The sequence below is a fragment of the Syngnathus floridae genome, chromosome 4, assembly GCF_059516105.1.
Source record: "Syngnathus floridae isolate MCC-2025c chromosome 4, RoL_Sflo_1.0, whole genome shotgun sequence".
In the NCBI taxonomy this organism is placed as follows: Eukaryota; Metazoa; Chordata; class Actinopteri; order Syngnathiformes; family Syngnathidae; genus Syngnathus; species Syngnathus floridae.
This window is the reverse complement of record NC_142416.1, coordinates 15,965,118-15,980,501: the sequence shown is the minus strand read 5'-3', so window position 1 is coordinate 15,980,501 and position 15,384 is coordinate 15,965,118. Positions and strand designations below refer to the sequence as shown.

Sequence of the window (15,384 nt, the reverse complement as noted above, 5' to 3'; positions counted from 1 at the left end):
CATTTGGAGAATTACGTGTGAGCCTTTTAAAACCGCCATCTTTCATCCTACATTTCCTCATTTCCCATCCTGCCACTGTAGTTTGGTAACTGATTATGGAAAATTGAAAAGATCGGGGGGCTAGGGGCATACACGTTGAGCTTGATGTATTATTGTAAAATGTAGTCATATTTTTTTTCCTTAATAAGACGAGCATTGGTACACGCTGTCACAGCATCCTCTTGCAGCACTACTGAGATAACAAGAACAGCATAAACATGAATATTTCAATCCCCAAAGGGCATTGAGCGACTCGGGATGAGCGCTCAATCATCCATCCGTGCGTTAGTATGTATGTGTGTGTAAGAAAACGAAAGATGTGATTTTTCAGGCAAGCATTCAGTCAACTCGACTGAGTGGAGGTATAGAATTTTGATCCCGGTGTTGACCTCAGGGCGGACGTAGCAGCACCAAAACTTCCCCCACACACAGATTAAAGATTTTCTAATCAGTCTTCATCACATCAAGCCACCAGTGTGGCTTGTGTGGACGTGAAGCTTCGTGAGTCGAGTTTTGAATCTTGGTTGATAAGTTGCAGGACGAGGTGGCCGAGTGGTTAAGGCGATGGACTGCTAATCCATTGTGCTCTGCACGCGTGGGTTCGAATCCCATCCTCGTCGGTTGGTTTTGACCAGCTCAGTGGCCTAGTGGTAGAGTGTCCGCCCTGAGACTGGAAGGTTGTGGATTCAAACCTTGGCCGGGTCATACCGAAGACTATAAAAACGGGACCCATTGCCTCCCTGCTTGGCACTCAGCATTAAGGGTTGGAATTGGGGGCTTAGCATTCTTTTTGTGTGTACCAGCCCAATTGCGCATGCAATAAAAGTGGTCTGTCAAGGGTTGTGCTACACAAAATGCTCACACACACAAACACACAGACACGCATTCTCCCTGAGAGACAAAAGCAATAATAAGGCCATATGTCCGTGCACGGTGCGGAGGATAGCCACAGGCCACAGTGGGCTGGCTGCATGCAGAGCGTATTAACATGCCATCCTGTCAGCGGTGATGGACGGAGACGGGAGGCCCCTGTGAGTCATGCACTCAAATCAGTTTAGGGGGCTTGCTTGACCTTATGGGGTCACACATAGTGTAATAATAAGATTGAAATAAAAGAAGAGAGATTTGCGGCGGCCACTTGTTGTTTCAGGCCCGAGATGATGAAGTTGTGTTTGGATGAGATGTGAAGACGTGTTATTATAATTAGTTGATGCCGTGCGTGTCCATGTGGACGTGGCTGCTGACACGTTCGTATTCAGATGTGATGTGTAAGTGGTGATTAATATTCTGTCACAAATTTGAGCGTTTGGTCATTGCTGCCTCATTTCTTACTCAAATTTCATTTCTCACAAATATGTTGTGTAACCTTGGTCCATATCTGCTCTCTGGTAAGTTTTATTCGACTTCAGTTAGCTTGATTGGTGAGTCATATTGAAAGAAATAAAATAATAAAATAAAAACAATGAAATAAATCGAATAAAATATTACGGATTTGAAAAAACAGCCAAATTCCCAGACAACTTCATTCTCCATATAACACAGCCCTGCACAATTTCTATCAGTTTGTCTATTCAAATGCTTTTGTAATAAATGATTTAAACTGCAGCATTTTTATTGCATATTTAGAATACTAGACAGCTTGGCCGCTTTTTGCCCCACTGTCTGCGTTTGCAAACTGGCTGTGAGCTTAAAGCTAAGAAGACCATCTTCACTGCAGGCCATGAGAGGCGTGCGCTGCCTCGCTCATGCTAGTCTCCGCTTATGTCACCTCTTAAAGTATTTCCTCCCGCGGCGACTGCAGCACGTCAGCGTTATTGCATTCCTCAACGGTCACAATCAAAGTGGCTTTTTCTCTTTATTAGTGAGTCAGCAAGCATTGCGCTTTTGGGCATCTAGAACCCCAGTGATTTATTCCGAGTCTTTTCTTACATGCAAGTAGGTCAAAGGATCAATCTGATCAACGGCTGCGCACTGTCAAGCTCGCTTTTTCCATTTTCGCTTCTCTAGTTGTGTTTTCCCATTTTGCATGTCTCTTTATGATGCTCTTTGATACTGAAAAGTTGAATCAATGAGCCCTCACAGGTCACTTTGAGCAGCCTTTCTTGCTATAAATGCATATCTACAAATTGTGAAGTGACAGCATTAGTGTGCTTTTCAGTGGTGCTCATTGAGCTCTGGATAAATCCTCACGAGATGCTTTTTAATGCCACAAAAGTAACAGATCAATTGTTCATGTGGCCTTTACTGGTATTTGTTCACTTATTGCATGAGTGATGGATTCACGTGCTTGTTATTGCACCTTTCATTGGTTTTATTGATTTGGCCCACAATTGGTTGAAAGTGGATTATTATTTTGGGAGTAGAGCAAGAGCCACACTGGTTTATAAAGGCGAAAGAAACATTTTCTGTATTTGCTTATTAAAAAAAAAAGTCAACCACAGACATTACTGAAAAACCCGTCGTTAATATTAGCTATTTTTAAGTATGTATGTTTTTCTGGCGTACAAGTGAAGATGTGTCAATGAATGCCTATAAAAACTTTAACTTAATTCAATAATTTTTTAAATTTAATTTAATAAAAACTTAAATTTAAAAGCTGCATCAGATCAATTCATCTTAATGCAGAATTTACAATATCTCTTGAATTGTATATGCTTTGAAAAATTATTTTTTTAATCAATACATTGTCCTGTATGGCAATCTTTGGTATACATTTTAAGATCAACCAATCTGGCTAATAAACATCACTGAACCAACCAAAGAATGGGAAAAATACAGATATTACCTTTTTGGGTGAATCTGAAATGTGTGCATTGGACGGATGCCAGTACTCGGGATTCTGAAGGGGCCGGGCAAATATTTGCACGGCAATGCATCAAAGCTGAAATCTGATTGGATGAAAAAAAGACAAACAAATGACTGAAAGCTGCAGTTGCTATCAAAAATAAATATTCATGTATTGAGGTAATTTTTAATTTAATTTTATTTTTTTTTATTAAGTATTTTACACGGTGTTACTTTAAAGTAGCTTAAACGCCGTGCCGTTGGTGAAAATTAGACATTTTCTTTGCAATTTCGAGTTATCAATGAACCTTGTATGCACGATTTGACATGTGGGAGTACCCGGAGGAAATCTTTTAGTCACCCACAAAAAGTTCACCCGTAATATGATTTACCATTTTACCAGGGATATTGGAAAAGCACATTCAGTAGAAAATTAGATTAGTTGGTTTTTTTCCCCCCCATACCCTTCTGCATTTAATGTTTACCAAGATTTCACTTTGCACAAGTCGTCCGTAGGAGGAAGAATATGTAATTGGGGTCAAAACGTTTAATTTGCCATAAATATCCTCAAGCTGTTTTTGAAATCAAGTAGTTGGGCCGGACTATTCTAATGACGCCTTGGGCAGAAAGTGTGCTGTAAGATGCGGCCAAGTTGGTGCGTCATGATGTATTTATCACTTGAAACTGCTTTCAGTCATCTTTCCTAATTTTCACACATTTCCGACTTCTCAGTTGGTACAATTCACACCACGCATTACTTTTGCAAATGTTAAATCTCTCAAAGCATGTTTAAGTATTCTTTGGGTGCAAAAATGGTGCTGCCAGTAGCAGCAATTAGTGGAGCCTTTTTAGGGATTTAGTAGAAGGTTTTTGTACTTTAAAAGAAACGCGGAATAATTTGAATTTCATGTGATGACTGAAAATAGACGATATGAATATTTGATCTTGGCATGCTGGGGAAGGTGTGTGTTGGCATCTTCAAGCCTGGTGAAGAGAAGTGTTACATCACCCCTCCTGTTCACAGCACAGGTTGCCGTTTGATGTCTGCAACTCACCTGGGCGCCTCCCACTGCCCCACAACCGACACACTGCACCAGCGGACACTTATCAAAGTCGTGCCTTCCATCGCTAAGCAACTTAGACAGCACATCATTAAATGTTTGCGTTCTTTTCATTTGATTTTTTCAATTTTAGCCTTGGCTGATTTGATGTTCTTTGGTTTAAAGTATTACAACCTGCAGGTTTTTACACTTTCAACTCAAGTGTCGGCTGCAGCTTTAAGCAAAGTTTTTTTTTTTTATGGATTCTTTTGACAATTTATTATATCAAGGAACCTTCAGTGTCAAACAAATCCATAACATTGGTTCTCTTCCAGTTTGATAAAGTTTATTGCGAAATAAATATTGGATAAGAATGTGAAAACTGGGATATACTATATATATATTTTTTTTCTATTATTATTTATTTTTATTTATGTATAAACACACACAGTATGACATACTAACGTCCCTGCATTGCAGCAACAGACTGTTGCTTTTTTTTTTTTTAGAAGCAGTCTGCAATAAAAAGGCAGGAATCCACATGAGTCACCATGCTGAAGATATTTAAGCTGTAAGGTAGCTTCTATTCCCCTCACAGCCATGCAGTGAACAGTTAGTGGGTGAAACGCGCGCAAACATAGAGCGTGACTGCGATTGAGCTGCGTGAGATTCTCTTAGTAGCTCATCCCACGTGCCTTTTTTCCCCCCTTTTCTTCTATTTCCAGTGAAGTCAGAGGGGAACACCGACATGAGAAGGGATCAAACAGCTCATAAAAGCCTCGTCGATAGTATGGGCTCCAAACATGAGAAATACGGCAAGCCGGCCCGTGCCGCTCTCAAAGTCCCAGCATGCATGAGTAAAAGCGCGGGTTTAACAATGGCCTTGAATCTTATTGATGAGTGATTTGTGGCGTCTCTCAGAGGTGGATTGCAGGCATTGATCTGACGGCGAGAGAAGTCACGAGATAGCAAGTATACGCTTGGGTTTATATACGGTTTCAAAAAAACAAAACAAATACGCCCCTCATCCGCTGAGATAACTGTTCCCATGGCAACACAGCTGATGGTTGTGGCTGCCATGGCAACGCATTACGTGACATTATGCCGAGGTATACGAGCCCTCCCCTCCCTTCCCCATGCGTTGCGGTTGTACGCATACCAGGAGCCTCATTTAGCAAGTTTGCGTAAAGCCTGCGTGCAAAGAATCTCCCACGCAAAGTATGGTATTTAGACATTAATTCTCCCACATCTTTTTATTTCTGTTTTTGCTATCACTTGCAATAATTGTTCCAATTATTACTAATTGGTTCCACTTCTCAATGAAGCACCTGAATGTCAGTCTCGGGCATTCTCAGCACCTTTACCAATCTGGATTTCATTTATTTTTATTTTTATTTTTATTTTTATTTTTATTTTTATTTTTATTTTTATTTTTATTTTTATTTTTATTTTATTTTTATTTTTATTTTTATTTTTATTTTTATTTTTATTAATTTTATGCAGCATCTGTAATTTCCCTCATGTACAGCGTGAATGCTTTTGCCACCTCTGCCATGCACATGTTGCACATTGTTCACTTGAAGATGGTGGCAATAAGTCCTTGAAGGAGACTCATGCCATCATGTGTGCACAAGAGTAAGCTGCAACCAGTAAATGTGTTGGCACAACAAAGTGTGAAACCTCCACTCGGCCATGTGTGCACGTGTGAGAGAGAGAGAGGTGTGTTATTAATACAGCCAAAGACGTCTTAGTCAGAGCCACTCAGTGTTCCAGTGGGAGGTACTTGTGATTAAATCTTTGGCCCTTTGCTCATCTCTCCTTAATAGATTTATTGTCTTGTGTTTGTCTTTTCACACTTGAAGATGATGGCCTCATACATTTAGTACTCCTTCTATGCAGACAAGATCTTTATTTCTCCGGCGGATTGTGTTCCGAGGCAGAACGTCTCCATGGTGACGGCGGCCCACAGTTTGCGACGAGGAAGAATAAGGGTGGGGAAGAGAGCAAAAGAACGAGACGCGCACTTGTTGAGACACGTTTGCAGATATGTTTTCTCGCAGGAGGTTTATGCGCTTGCCCTCTTTTTCAGTTTTGACCTTTTGCCCTTGGCTCCGTCTGCCTCGTCAGCCTTGTCAGCATGAGAGCAATCAGAAGTTGGGACGGTCGCTTTACAGACTGTGTTTTTTTTCTTTCGATGAAATCATAAAATGGAATCATGTCCTTGAGCTATTTCTCTTTTCTCCCTCCATCACTGTTGTTAACCAGCATTGTAACTAACCTTCACTGAGCTCTCACCGCTTTATGTGGTCAAGAGTCAACATGGAAGAAACACAAAAATTGGATTGTTTTGTCCAGAACATATTCTAATTTATTTTTTTATTATTATTATTTTTTTTTATTATTTAATTTTTCTCACAGTTTATCAGTCACCATCATGTCCACATCTCAAACTGAATGACATCACTGGCTTGCAGGTGAACATGGTGTCGAATTTAAATGACGATATTTCCCCGCTACCTCGCCCTCGTGTGTATTCTGTATAACGACGCAGCCGATGATTACGCCTTGTTCGAAATAAACGCCATCCTTTGTTTTGAATCCCACGCACACGTTCTGACATTTGGGTTCGCAATCTAATTGTCAGGTACATCATGAATGTGACGTTTGAAGGGCGTAACCTGTCATTCAGCGAGGAGGGCCACCAGATTTTCCCCAAACTAGTCATCATTCTTCTCGACAAGGACAGAACGTGGGACAGGGTAAATACGGTGTTTGTCATGAAGCTCTCGCTTCTAAAAATCCCGCCCGTCACCAGGCCTTGTTGTCACACGCAGGTGGGCAAGTGGGAGAAGGGCTCTCTGGCCATGAAGTACCACGTGTGGCCACGTTTCGAGCTCTACTCGGCGGCGGAGGAGCACGAGGACCACCTGTCCATCGTCACGTTGGAGGAGGCGCCTTTTGTCATCGTGGAGGACGTGGACCCGCTAAGCGGCACCTGCATGAGGAACACCGTGCCTTGTCGTAAACAGCTCAAACTCATGTGAGAGGAATTCGCATTTGGTTGTAATGTGTGATTCAGGGAGGTTCCGTAGAACGACAAATTTTCAAGTGATCAATAACGAAAGCCCATTGTAATACTTTTTTTTTGTTGCTTTCTGTCACACTTCAAGATTGCTCTTAAAAATGTGATTGAATATAAGAATTTCATAAATCGGCACTTAGAGACTCAAGCATATTCCAGCTACAAAAATGATACTTAAATACATGTTGGAAAAGAGTATTGATTTAAAAGTTAAATACAACTGAACTATAAGAATGAACACTCCTGGATTTCTAATCAAAACACATGTCAATAAAAATAATATGCTAAGCTACTTTATCAACAATTAAAGCCTATCGTCAAAACATGTCTAGATCTCCCCAAAATAAATGATGGAATTAATATGCAGTCTTTTTTGAAGAGACATTTTTGTAGTGTGCTTTTCTCAAACTGATATGAAAGTGGAAAAGCAAACAAAACCGTGTGATGTAATTTTCTGAACTAAGTTGTATTTTCCCTGACCTACATATACTACAATGTGTATATTGAGGATTTAAACATTCACTCACCCACATACACAGGCTTGGTGAGACAGACCTCCCCCCTCTCAGTTTCTCATTATTGCATAATTTATGGAATATATTACAGTACCTCAGTCATCATGCATGATATGAAATCACAACCTCGTGCTCTTCTACTTATGGAGCTGCACTTGTTTAACTTTGAAGAAGATAACCAAACATACTGTGCCCTTTGTTTGACATTTGCTTCGAACAACAAACATAACTAACCATAACTATTCATAAGACGCTTTGCATCGCTCTCATGCTTGTGATTTTTGTCTGTACTGTAATTTAAATGAATATAACTCTTGCTATTTGGACTTGTTTTGATATTTAAATTTCCCCCTCCTTCTTCCTTTCACCTGTCAGCAACCAAACAGGCGATTCGGGAATCTACATCAAGCGTTGCTGCAAAGGTTTTTGCATCGACATCCTGAAGAAGATCGCCAAAGCGGTCAAGTTCAGCTACGACCTCTACCTGGTCACTAACGGTAAACACGGCAAGAAGGTGAACGGGACGTGGAACGGAATGGTTGGAGAGGTGAGGACTTTTTTTATAATGTGTTATCGTATGACAACAAATTGGCTTTCTTCAGTCAACACATTTTTCTGTTTTTTTTTTCTAATTAAAAGCCACATCAATACAGGTATCTTAATTAAAGCTACCTTTTTCGGAATGTCTTGTTTTTATCGTTCTGTCTCGTCATTCACTCCCATTTTGTTTGTTATTGATACCGAAGCGGGAAGAAATTGACATTGTCCCCGCACAAATTTGCAATTTCAATAGGCTTAATTAAATAACCTGAAAGGCTTCTGCCTATTTCAAATCATCAAGCACATGTTCCCCGTCCACCTGACCTGAGGGGTCGCGAGTCGTCAGCTCCGCGCAACCTCGGGCGGAGCATACGGGGGCTGCTAATTGGAGATGGAGATGGGAAACTTTGCTTGTGTGTTAAGTTACATACAACTTGAGGCGCTATTTAGAATCAATCTGATGTGCCATTTCATTTATCAAGGTACAGGTGACATTTATATGATACAATATTATATACTTTTGCTTACCTTACATGGTGTTATTTCTATAAGGTTCTATATGCCCATGGGAAGACCCAAGTAGTTCAATTTAGGGAACACAGAAAAGCTAATAATATCTGAGAAAGAAAAATAAATCAGGGTATATAATTCCTGTTTATTTTACATTTTTATTCATAGCCTGATGCTGTCGAACTTCAGGCTGAATATAAACACACTCACTGAACACACACAGTAATATTTTTTTGTCCTGTGTTTTTTTTTTCTACATTCACTGACCATCTCTTCATCCATTTTTGTGTGTGTGTGTGCCAGGTGGTGCTTAAGAACGCTCACATGGCGGTGGGCTCACTCACCATCAACGAAGAGCGGTCCGAGGTCATCGACTTCTCCGTGCCCTTCATCGAGACGGGAATTAGCGTCATGGTTTCGCGAAGTAACGGGACCGTGTCACCCTCTGCCTTTTTAGGTGAGAGACACAAAAGATTTTGGGGGGACCTACTCTTTGTTATTAAGAGAAAAATCTCACCTGCTCACTTTTCTGTGCTCAGGCCAAAGCCATGTCTAATAAAAAAATATTGTTACAGCCGATAACAAAATGTGCACAAAATTAAAAGTATTGACGTTCAGATCATGTCTACTTTTTGTGACAGTTTTGTTTGGTGGTGTACTGTGAGATTTTTCTCATTTTCTCAAAGATTGCAAAACACATACACCCTAATGTCGGATAGCATTGGACTGTGCAGCTGTTGCGATGCGGGTCCCCATGAGTTGAATAAACATGAAGTCAACGGCTAACCTAACACGGCCCTTTTGTGTTGCAGAGCCCTTCAGTGCTGACGTGTGGGTGATGATGTTTGTGATGCTGCTGATTGTGTCCGCCGTCGCCGTGTTTGTGTTTGAGTACTTCAGCCCGGTGGGTTACAATCGCTGCCTGGCAGACGGCAGAGGTGAGAGTGGTTTGCACACACACGTACGCACACACACATCCGCGCTGAGTCATTTGGCGCTCCATTGAGTTACCTTGAATTTTCAATTTCTCTATTATCACTCATAAGGAGAATTGTGAGTTTCTACTTGTGGAGCATTTACTTCCATCGCCACTCAATTGAGGTAATAAAAACACAATCAGACAAGTGTCAAAGCCTGAGCAAAAGGATCCTCAGTTCCCACTCCAGCAACACTCTTAATGGTGCCGCTCTCAAGTATTACACCAGCGTTACGCCACCTTCTCCTCCCAGTTTGTAAAAAGGCGGAATGCTCTCAAGCGCTTCTATTATCGTTGGAAATATTTATCGGTTTGAACAATGCGTGGCAGAACGGAGCGCCGCTGGTTGCTGGGTGTCAAACGGGAGCGGGCCAGTTTCAATCAATTTTCCCATCAAAGTCAGCAAATTCGATTTCGGAGCTTTTCCTGTAGGTTTTATAGAGCCGGACTGTCAGGAGTGAATTGGCCTGGTGCAACAACAGCCACTCAAGATCAAATCTGTCATTTGTAAAAGTGTTTTATTGCTGCTCACATCCTTTTTTTTTTTTTTTTTTTTGCTCTCGGGGGCGAAATGAGTATTTAAGTTGGACTAACGTTTCCTCATGCAATCTTTCCTTAATATCTCCTGTCTGGGTGAAATACTTTTTTTGTGCATCCTGGGTAAAACCACGAGGTTATGTAAGGCTGTCTTCCCGGGCACATGTGGAATAATTGTAGCATGTCTAGCCCCGCCCCCTTTTTCTTTCACACTCCTCTAGCTTGTCATATCTACTGTACCTTCCGACCTACACACACACACACACACACGGGCAGAACAGTCTAAATAATTAAGGTTGTCTCTTGACCGTACAGCCAGATTTTTTTTTTTTACAAGTACCTTCGAAATCTGAATGTACAGATCTGTTGGCACTGTCAGAGATGTTTATTTTTGTGGATGGAGTTTGCTTCTGCGTTGTGGCTCCCTCTGCTTTTGTCTCCTCTTCCTCCATCATATTTTATGTCCTTCTCCTGCTTGCACAGAACCCGGCGGTCCCTCCTTCACCATCGGAAAGGCCATCTGGCTGCTTTGGGGTCTGGTGTTCAACAACTCTGTGCCGGTGCAAAATCCCAAAGGTACCACCAGTAAGATCATGGTATCAGTGTGGGCCTTTTTCGCTGTCATCTTCCTGGCTTCCTACACTGCCAACCTGGCAGCCTTCATGATCCAGGAGGAGTATGTGGACCAGGTGTCGGGCCTGTCAGACAAAAAGGTGGGAATACACATTAGCCAGGGGTGCTGGAACAGAATATAAATATGCTTCAAGTACTATTTAGGACCTCCTTGGAGGTGGAGGTTATGTTTGTTATTTTTGTCATTGCTTTAGTATTTCACTGGAAGATTTCTCTTAAGAGCTGAACTGCTATCTGTTTAAGAATGTTGGGCATAGAAGTCGAAAAAATATAATTTCTTCAGTCAAACTCTTATACAACTTAATTAACTGTACAGACTATGATTTAACTAAAATGTTATTTTTTACAGTCACACAAACGTACGAAAAATTCAACAAGCGCCATTTAGACAAAACTAGGGAAACATTCATATTTTATTTCATATTTTTGTAACACTTTACATATAATGAATATTTTAATATATTAGTTTAAGCATAAAATCCTAAGCTTTACCTTGATAGTCCTCTTCTTTTTTTTTTTTTTTATGTTTTTCTCCTTTACATCCCCTTCCCATGTCGGTTCTTTGTCTCTTTGCACATTCTTTTCCTGCCAATTAAGAAGTTTGAACTTTTGTTCCAACAACACAGAGAATCAAGCGGTATTCTCTCTTCTAAAATTAGATGTTCAAATTGATCTTTTCCAAGGCTTTTTAGGAATTTGTATATTCGGTTTAATGAGCTGCGGAATACTTTAGAGCACGGCGTGTTGGTCCTTGAGATTTTCCCATGTACGTCAGACTTCTTATCACGACTCCAAACATTTAGCTAATTTAGGCTTCCCCAAGCATCGTTCTGTCCTCTGCTCAACAGTGCATTAAAGGCTATTTGATGCGTCTCGGTGCCTTTTCTATGCTAACGAGCACTCCTCTGTCATTTTCTCTTTGTGGTTTCTTTTCCGGAAACCGCCACCCCCTCCCTGCACCCTCCCCGACTTCATCAACAACAGTTCCAGAAGCCTAACGAGTTCTCGCCGCCGTTCCGCTTTGGCACCGTGCCCAACGGGAGCACAGAGCGCAACATCCGCAACAACTACCGAGACATGCACACCTACATGACCAGCTTCCACCAGAAAAATGTGGACGAGGCCCTGTACAGTCTCAAGACCGGGTGAGGAGGGGTTCTGGAGGGGGGGGCTGCTTCAGAGGAGAGGATGAATGGAGGGACGAACATGGAGATGAAAGGGAGGAGAAAAAAAAGAGTTTCTCTAATGATGCAATCAGAGGAAAATATGATGAAGGACATAGCGATAAAGAAAGTTGTGGCCAGTGTGGGTGGGTGGGCACTGACACACAGCACACTCCCAAATTGAAGTTACAATGATCATCAATGAGCTGTCAGGAAGGCTCACTGATGTCTCCATCTTGTGATCTTCACGTGCAATTACCAATTAAGTTCCAAAGCCACGATTCCATACAAAAAATGTAATGTCATAACATCAGTTGGTTCCAATAAATTATGCAAGATTTTTGTGACTAGATTTGAAAGTTGCCATATTTGGTTACTAAAACCAATAAAAAAGAAAACACAATCAATGAAATTCATTCTTGTGCTCTTCTGTTGTGCTCGACAGCAAATTGGACGCCTTCATCTATGACGCCGCAGTGCTTAACTACATGGCGGGAAGGGACGAGGGCTGCAAGCTGGTCACTATCGGCAGTGGCAAAGTATTTGCCTCCACTGGTTACGGCATTGCCATCCAGAAAGACTCGGGTTGGAAACGAGCGGTGGACCTGGCCATCCTCATGCTGTTTGGAGACGGTGAGGCCTTGAAGGGCGATATGTTCTCACTCACTTCAATATGTAAATGTTTAGTAGCGACGGAAACTTGGGAAGCAGCTGAAAGATTCCAGAAGAAGCCAGCAAGGCTATCAAAGCTGAGTCATTGCGAGCCAAGTTGGCAAAGTTCGTTACTTTGCGGCATCATGCACACGGCAGTAAAAGCTGCAGATGGAGAAGAACCAGATATAAAAACACACATGGAAAAATAATTGTCAGGGAATTAATTTAGTCAAAATCCCCAAATTCTAATAAATAATAAGAAATGTATCCCATGAGGAGAACCTGCGGGATATTTTGTATTCACTGTGATCTACCTGCTTCCGACCCATATTAAACAAACTCAGATTAAACAAATTAACACCTTTAAAATGGACTCATTCATGCTCATTTGCACAAACAATATCATTATATTAAACAAACATCGAGGAACAATATTCCCCACTTGATCTCTTGTCGTCCCTCGCTTCACTCTCTCTCTCATTCTCTCACACATACAAAAGAAAAACAAACCATCGGGGCAAATCCGGCAAATCTCTCTGGACGTGTCCTCCCGCTTTAGCAATCCCCAGGGATATGGAAATAAGATGGACACATTTTAGGGTGGAAATACTTCTCACATGACCATGCAAACTTTCTCCCTGAGGACTTTTCAAGTCCCGGCAGGCACCCCCCCCCTCCCTACAACAAAGAATGATCAGCCTAGCATAAGCAATCCTTAATGAGGACGATCTTCTGCAGGGCGTTCAGATAAAATAATGCAACATGACATTTGTTCCCCCCACATACATGAGACCTTAGCTGTTTGTGGCAACAACTAAAAAATATGTCCTTTTTCCCTCCACTCACACTTGCAAGTGGCGTCCCCTGAGGCAAACTCCCTCAAGATCAGACATATCACGATCATATCTGCAAACATCATGTTTCTTTGCTTCCTTCAGGTGAGATGGAGGAGTTCGAGGCTTTATGGCTGACAGGTATCTGCCACAATGAGAAGAATGAGGTTATGAGCAGTCAGCTGGATGTGGACAACATGGCGGGGGTCTTCTACATGCTCGGGGCCGCCATGGTTCTGTCACTTATCACCTTCATCTGTGAACATTTGTTCTACTGGCAGCTGCGCTTCTGCTTCATGGGCGTGTGTTCCGGAAAGCCCGGGGTTACCTTCTCCATTAGCAGGGTGAGTGTACATGGGTGTTATTTTGGTTTTGACCTCGACCTGACAGATCCCAGCAATAGTTTTGTAGACATTACCGACTGTGGTCGAGATGGAAAAAGCATTGGCGTAGTCAGAGTAAGGCTGTGGGGGCACTGCCCCCCCCCCCCGCCCCCCCTTAAAATATGCTTGGATGACCCCCCCCAGGTGCCAGGCTAATACTGTTCTGTTCAGATATCCCAAAATAGCCTGACAGAATTAAACTGTTAATTAAGTAATCATTGTAATGAAATTTACGCGCTATGTGGCGTGTTTGCAGCGAGTGATCTAAAAGTCTGTCGAAAGATTTTAGACTACTTTACCGTGTTTCTTTGACGGGTCATTTAACAAGATGTCTTAGTGTTATTGCAGGCTGTTTCGTTTCCCAGAAATAGCCATTGGAGGGGTAATTCATTTGCATAATGTTACCTTTTCGCCAAGAGGGTTGTCGCGTGTAAATGGTCTCAGCTACTGTTTGTCAAACAAAAAGACACCAGTGTTTATGAGTTAGTGTCCAAGCTGAAGTATCTTCTAATTGTCATTTTGTTTAACGCCCACTCACACTGCCCTGATAATGACTTTACAAGTCAGAACTGGCATTGAGCACTTGAACAATTTTTTTGTGTATGCAGTGTGAAGTCACAAATCTGCCTTGATTGCTTTTCAAAGTGTGATATTTTTCAAAATGTAAGCGGCACGATTAGGACTTTTATCTGCAAACATTTGACTTTTAGTGGTTCAGTGTGTCAATATCCATTTGAACAATTTTGTATGTATTTACTATAGTCTTCATGTTTCTTATCACAAAAATGATAAAGGATGAAAAATACTGTTTGCAGCAGAACAAAGAGTAGGCAGGAAAAGACGGTGATGTGCCGGTAACCTCTATTCGGTAACATTTCAGAGCAGCTACAGTAGCTCTAGATGTTCTACTGTAAAGAGATCAGATCAAACATTCCCACTAGAGCAGCTGTCATTCACCCAAGCACCCAGAAACAGATAAAACAGACTCACGGAGAATAAAGAAAACCATGCTGATGTCAGCTATTACTGATGGATATATAATATAGTGTACATCCTTTAGCCTACAATAGCGTACTCACAAATGATTAAAAGTTTTTGAGCAAATACGTCTGAGTCTAGCTTATGGTTTGCCAGCCTTTGACCGTTCAGATTTGACAACTATGAATAGTTTACCAGATGTATTTCTGATGCAAACAACAAATTGTCCCAGCGAAATGGTGTAATTTGCATGCCAGGCCAGTAGTTGGCGACGTGTAAAGACACATGCACCTGCACAACAGCTGCAAATAACCATCTGTGGTTACGCATCAACATCGTATATGAGACAGAATAATAGGACTTGTAAAAGTACACTTTTCTGGAGAAGTAATACTGTAATACTGCTGCAGTCCAATACCTAATTAAACACTAAACACAGAAGAAATCATTTGAAACAAAAACCAGTGGATACAGAAATGGCGTCGACAGAGCTACAAATTCTCTCATACGCTTTCTTGACTTCACGCTCAACTGCTTGCACTTCTTAGGAATTAAGATTTAACCAAGCAGTCATGACAGGCACTTTCACAAATCCCTCTCTAAATTATGAAGTCTTTGGTACTAGCCTCCATTTTTACTGCTCATACCTTTATTGTTCTTACTACTTCTTCCTTCTCCTCCCATTTCATCTTTCATACCCTCGCTGTTTCCCTTCAC

The 15,384-nt window shown here is 41.5% G+C and overlaps 1 protein-coding gene and 1 non-coding gene across 6 annotated transcripts in view; both read left to right on the top strand.

The window, feature by feature from the left end:
- Nucleotides 1–15,384, top strand: part of grin2bb (glutamate receptor, ionotropic, N-methyl D-aspartate 2B, genome duplicate b) — a 53,591-nt gene that overhangs the window by 32,830 nt on the left and 5,377 nt on the right. For all 5 annotated transcript variants that reach the window (XM_088373163.1, XM_088373161.1, XM_088373164.1 and 2 more), the window contains 9 exons: nt 6,508–6,622; nt 6,698–6,903; nt 7,836–8,007; nt 8,814–8,967; nt 9,323–9,448; nt 10,507–10,736; nt 11,641–11,801; nt 12,265–12,452; nt 13,412–13,650. In XM_088373163.1, the coding sequence (XP_088229289.1) occupies nt 6,508–6,622; nt 6,698–6,903; nt 7,836–8,007; nt 8,814–8,967; nt 9,323–9,448; nt 10,507–10,736; nt 11,641–11,801; nt 12,265–12,452; nt 13,412–13,650 (1,591 nt within the window). The remainder of the gene's footprint in view (nt 1–6,507; nt 6,623–6,697; nt 6,904–7,835; nt 8,008–8,813; nt 8,968–9,322; nt 9,449–10,506; nt 10,737–11,640; nt 11,802–12,264; nt 12,453–13,411; nt 13,651–15,384) is intronic.
- On the top strand, nt 578–659 carry trnas-gcu (transfer RNA serine (anticodon GCU)). Its single transcript has one exon. It is a non-coding gene; the product is annotated as a tRNA-Ser (tRNA).